The 6,566-nt window shown below is 39.6% G+C and overlaps 1 protein-coding gene across 1 annotated transcript in view; it reads right to left on the minus strand.

Moving 5' to 3' along the window:
• Positions 1-6,331, minus strand: part of lama4 (laminin, alpha 4) — a 30,298-nt gene extending 23,967 nt beyond the window's left edge. The window contains exon 1 of the mRNA XM_053445411.1: positions 5,999-6,331. Coding sequence (XP_053301386.1) covers positions 5,999-6,106 — 108 coding nt within the window. The 5' untranslated portion in view covers positions 6,107-6,331. The remainder of the gene's footprint in view (positions 1-5,998) is intronic.
• Positions 6,332-6,566: the final 235 nt, after the last annotated feature.

Consider the following 6,566-nt stretch of genomic DNA (forward strand, 5'->3'; position numbering starts at 1 on the left):
ACGCAACATGAATCCAAGTATTTATGACCACTGAGAGTAGCACGCAACCCGATACTGTATTTCCAATACAAACTAGGTGAATCTCCTAAATATTTAACTCTTGGTTTAAAAAATCTCACTTTACTACATTACTGTACATGTGCACCTACCACAGGCCAACCCACCCAAATGTCCAGTGGCCAGAGCCAGAGACTTTCATTAACAAGTCTTCAGGAAATAGACATGCTCATTCGCAATAAATTCCAGTTGCCAATGTAAACATGTACAACACCTATAGATACCATGACCTGGGTGACTGAGATCCTTCACAGATATGTCATCAACAGGATAATCACAGAATACAAACTTATACTTGGGTATTTCAGAATTTTTTAATTATCCTTTTTTTATATATATACTATACTATATACTAACTGCATAGAGGCTGCTAGTAATTTTTATATAATTATTAATTACATGACTACTAATGTATCTTACTAAATAACAAAGATAGTTAATGTGTTTCAAAGCACAGCAGTTGTCAGTCCATTTTGAAAAGTAAAGTAGTTGATAAGATCAGCAGTTAACAGTGTTATGTTGTTAGAAATACAATCAAAATCAATGTAGAAATTATACACCTGAAATAACCACCGTTTTCATTTATGTAGTGAAATACTGATAATAGATAATCAATTAGTGAAAAGCATTGATTTGAGTGTTTCAGGCAAAAAGGTGCATTTCTTATAACTGCACAAAGGGAACTCAGAGGAAACTCTTTTGAATTGTGCCGTTCAATTTAAAACCTGCATCCTGTCTGATGTTTGTTCACCACAGTTTCTCAGGATGGTGTGATGTCAGGGTTCACAGCCGTGTACATCCCCCCACCCCACCCCCCTGACACCACCCATCCAGACACACAGACATACTCTCCCACACACTTTGAAACACTGCATTCTTGAACACTTCACCCTTTCTGTGACCGTCACATTTAAAACTTAAACATAACTTTGAGTCTTAGTCCTCAAATAGTCGCCGTTGTGTCAAAAAGCGATGTTTGGTCCTCATTTCAGAGGTCTAAAATTCTAACAGGCCCTCAAAACGTGCACACACACACTCACACACACCGTGCACACACTCACACACACACACACACACACAAACTCACACACAAACACTCTCAACTTTGAGCTTTGGAGGGAGCACCATTCAATGAGGCATGCAAACATACAATAGCAGCAGTCTGTAAGATCTTCATCCTTTGACCTCCTTGTTCCACCCAGTCAACGGGACATTGATATTGTGGGCCAGAAGATGGAACATTCCCCAGTTATGCAGTACATTAGGCCTACATGTGATTCATGATTCCCTTTGATTTATTCACAGACGGGCTGTGACGCAACAACATTCTGCTGTAGCCAGATAATGTGAAACATCCTGTGAACAGCAGCACTGAGTTTTCCTGCAGACCTTTTTTCCTGTGGTTTCCCCTGTCCCCACGTGCACATACACTGATAGAGGACCTATTCATGAGTAGGATCACCATTGAAACTCTCAATGTGGGAACCTTCCATGTCAACACACTCTGAAAATTCAATTAATGATGCAAATGAGAGAAAGAAGAAATTTGACTCCAAATGGTTGTCCCAGCCATTAGGAGCAGTAAACCACACGTTTATGGGAAAACCACAGAGATCCAGTGCTGTTTACCATTTGTAAAGCCTCTTAAAGGAGTTTGAAACTGTGTGACAGTTGCTGATGGTGAGAACAGCTGCGGTGTGTATACACAGGGGAGTGTAGGACGGGGAGTTAAGGGTTGGTGGGACCAGGAGCAGATGGTGTAGAAGAAGGATGTGGACCCTTTAGACTCCTCTAAATTGAGAGGAATGCATCTCAAGTATACAACCCGGCAGCTTGTGGAACAACACGTTTCTCCACATGTTTCCATGATTAACATTTTAAGATTAAAGAAAGCAATATCTTGTATGTGCTTGTTCACACTGTATATTTTGTTAAAATTATGTACATCATTTCTTTTTTTCTATTTTAAGTAAGTTTATAATCCATGTTTACTTTTTGATGCTTCCAATTTTACTATCCCCATTGCTTGTGTGACATGGCAAAGCCCCCCCTTGTCGGACAATGAAGGATAAATGATTATCTTGAAAGGACTAGTTCAACATTCTGAAAAAAAACGCTGATGTAGTTTCTTTTTGATAGTGAAGCTGGAGTCACCATGTGATAGCCTACCTCATCTGTAAAAGTCTTTCATTAATATCCAATATCTTGTGTCTTTAATTTAGACGTGAACAGAAAGTGAAAAGGACAGTATATGAACTTGTGTCAGAGCTACTTCTTGGCAAACTTAGTGAAGTTTATCCATGCAGCAAAATGCTTTGATAAATCCACTTTACGGTATCCATCAAAGTCAGTGATTAGCTGTTAACTATAGTGAAGTATTAAGCAGCTACAGACTCAAATATTTTTTAGGAGTGCTGGACACATAAAAAACAACAAAAAAGTAGTAAATGATTGACTTATTTTAGACACGTATAGGAAAAGAAATTCCAATTTTTTTTTTTTTTTTGCACCAAACCATAATATATGAAATCTAATGCTATGCTGCTTCACTCTGGATGTATAGATTAGGTTACCACTGCATAGTATACATTAAGGAAAACCAACCTTATAAGATTATAATACTAATATGACCACATTATAAGATGTTATATTTTAGGATAGTATAAACTGTGTTTGTATGTGTCTGGTATTTTCAGAAATGACTAAGGCAATGGCGGTAAGAACATTATAATTTAGTATAAACCTTTTCTAGCAATTGTATTAAATATCTGAGGAAAATATTGATATTTACAAGATACTGATCTTTATCTTTATCCATCATTTTGCCTTTCAATTTACTGTACTACATTATCCACCTATATCTTGTTAACTTTTAAATATTGGTGTGTACGTTATCTTTTAAAGGAGAACCACTGTTTTTGCATCATGTGAAGCTCATTGTTACTTTCCAAACGTCCAGTGCTGTAAATCGGACACAATGGATCAAGAAAAACCTTGAGAGAATTTACTACTAAAGAGGTTCCTGGGCCGTTACAACAAGCTCACAAGTTCCATTTGACGCCTGCGAGCTAGTTCAAGCAGCAAACTCGAGCTGCACAGCTCCAATCATGTGACATACATCATGTGACATACCTCACTCTCCACAACCATCTATCATACACACCTACCTTATCAGGTGGTCTATTTAAGCAGAGAGAAATTTCCCATCAACCCCTTTGCTCGCAATGCTGTTGCAGTAATGCTACCAGTTGCTTCAGCCCCTCCACCACCCCAGCATCCACCTGTAGGGGGGGGGGGGGGTTTCATGTATTTGCTCATCACTCCCATCATTCCTGTGTAATCATATGGGTGATTAAGCTGGAGCCCAGACGCCAAACACTAAACCTGTTCTACTGCTGCAATAAATGTTTAAACGTGAGTTGTCTGACTGAAATGTCAATATTGCCAACTTACTTCCATGAATATATATGAAATTCTCCAAATTTGTATCTGTTATTTTCAGATTTTCAGATTTTTCAAAATGGTGGACATGCCTCTTAACTAAAGGAATTAAAATTGATGTCAGCCTCCTTTTGCCAACCATGAGCACAATCAGTAATGTGAACTATTTCTGTGGCCCTTTCACTGTACCCACTATAGTGGAGAACAAAGATGACATTCAACATGTTATAAAGTCTCTCAGTTTCATGTGATGCTGCCTCTTCCACTGATTCAGTGTCTGTTCTTCTCCCATTTGTCCTGCCCTTAGACCTTTGGTCTCCATCTCTGCGATACAGAGCTGAACAAAAAGAAGCTTAGATCGACCTCGATGTCTGATATCCAAAGTCAACGCATTCTCTTGTTAAGTGGCTTAAAAACTGTTCAGCTATACAGCTATTATGGAGTGTTTGGAGTTGGACCTCTAAAAGTTTTTAATTTTTTTAAAGAGATAACTTCTTATGTAATTTGTCCTGTGCTTGTGTCCTGTACTGTATACATCTGCCTCAACTCTTTACAGATTTTTCCAAGAGTAGGAGACGTAAGTGGATTAAGTGTTAATGCTTGAAGGTCGAGTCTCATTTCCGTTTAGTTTCCCAAAGCTGGCTGCTGTACTGACATTGAAGAAGGGTTCAGACACTGGATTTAGTCATGCTAAACCCAGAGTATGGGACAGATCCTGGGTCATGGGAATCTCATCCCATCTCAATAACTTCTCAGACAGTCTGGCTACAGGGGTGAGGCCTGCTCTCAGGGGACCAGCCACACAGCAAGCTCAGATATTAAGAAATACACATGTGCGTCGAAATAATAATTGCACTGTTTTAGCCCTACCAAGCTTTGGGAATGTATCCCTCTACATTCTCTTTAACATTTTTGATCCACAGCATGTTTCCAGAGAATATCTTTTTGTACAGATTACTTCAGAGAAATGTTACTTAAGAGTTTTGGATTTCTGTGCTGTTCTAATGGCCAAGTAGATGAACATTAACCTCAAAAGCATCCACAGCAACCACATAATGACAGTCAAAGCATTAAAGAAGATTTTAAAATGTAAGGCCACTTATAAACTACAACTTTATCCATTTATTTCTAGTGAAAGGCAGCTTGCACATGTATAATAAATAATAATGTTTGAACCCTGGGGGGGCTGCACAACACCAAGGGGGGATCGCCAGATTATATCCAGAAATCAAATCATATATAAAAAACATTAGAAACTCTAGTCAATAACCTTTGTATGCAGACCCAATCACCCAAAATAAATCCATGAAAGTTATACTGGATTACAATTCTGGTTGATTAGGAGACCGCTACATTCGTTTAACAGATACTGGTTCCAGAGTAATGTTTGGAATGCAAACAAATATAACATAACAAAATAAGGAGTAGGATGAGAGGATTAAAAAAAACCAAATCATGTTACATGGTTGATGATGATAATAAACATTGTCAGCCTACAAGGTAGTGTTGAACCCTGTCTATGCATGTAGTTAAGATAATAGCTTGAAATCACATTTATGCAGTGGCTTTTGTCTTCCCTATAATTTCCAATACATGTATACATCACGTCCTGTTATTTAATATTTTGTGAATGGGGATGCAATTACAATCTTCTAAGTAAAAATGAATTACAAGCAACAATTTACTTAAAATCATAAAAATGCAACAGAAATGAAGAGAAAAACTAAATCAGAAAATGTCGTTGTGCAAACCTACAACCATATTATATTATTATGACAATTATAAAAGCAATTAAATTAGATTCAAAAGTCCAATGCAACACTCGTGTGTGAATGCATGCAATCAAACATCCACCTCTGTCAAGCGGGGAGGTAAATAGATTATTACAAATATCTTCTATGGCTCTTTGGTCATAAATACAAAGACGGGTTTGATGTGATTGATTCCCGGTTATAACTTAAAAGCAGACAGATAAACCCACAATCTGAAAAAGATGTAATAAGTTAAATTGTATAAAATGAAAATTGTCAGGAGATTTAATTGATAGACCTATCAGACTATTTGAGCTATACTAAATCAAGGAAATATTGGCCTCTGTGCCGACTGTTCTGTTATGCTTCTCATGCCCTCAATGTCTATTGTGCTCTCTCTCAGTCTTGTCTTCTCTCTGGGGTGTTGCTCAACATTTGGCAGCTGGTTTCCATTAAGGAACTGTCAGGGAGGGGCATGACAGTGGTGCAGACAGTAAACTCAGAGCCTATCTAAGCTTCAGCCTTGGGGTACCTCTGATAACACAAACACACACATGGATGAACATAGATCAGGAACATTGTGAAGTTCACCCAGATAACCACTCCCAAATCATCCTTGACACTTTTCACATAATTATTGGTGTACATGATCATCAGCCCCATTACATTCTGTATTTGTACAGACTAAATATAGCCGTACTAGCATGCAGAGTGTAGCAGCCATAAAGAGAAAACCAAATCTGTCTTACTTTCAGCTGTGACTGTTGCTGTTCCCCGAGCCTGGCGGCAGAAGCTGGATAGGCAATCACTGAGAGGATGCAAAGAAGGCAAAGGCAGGACAGAGATTTAGCAGCCATATTTGTGTGTTGGCCCAGTGGACCACTGAGCCCCCTTTCCTGTCTCTGTCAGTGTGTCCTGGCCGTAGGAAAACCTCTGGGCAGCTCCTCTTGCTCGGCTGCACCCGTTGGCTTCACTTTCCTGCTGCTCCGACCTCCAGATGCGGCACTGTGCCTAGTCCCGGCCCGAGCTGAGTCCTGTAAAACAAACTTGTGTGGACTTCCTCTCTTTCACTCCCTCCCTCCCTGCCCTGATTCCTCTCCCCTAGCGGACTTGCCTCTCCCCTGAGCCTGAGCCCAAATCACAAACAGATGGGAAGGCTGGAAACTGAGGGAAAGAGCGCGAGGGGGAGAGAAAGGAGAGAAAGAATGACATAGAGTCAATTGAGCAACAGAGGGCTTCTGTCTCTGGCAGACAGTGCACACATCCAAACGGCACCGAGACCACCACCCCCTCCCCTGCCCACTCCACACCTCACCC

This window comes from Pleuronectes platessa, chromosome 17, assembly GCF_947347685.1.
Source record: "Pleuronectes platessa chromosome 17, fPlePla1.1, whole genome shotgun sequence".
Taxonomy (NCBI): domain Eukaryota; kingdom Metazoa; phylum Chordata; class Actinopteri; order Pleuronectiformes; family Pleuronectidae; genus Pleuronectes; species Pleuronectes platessa.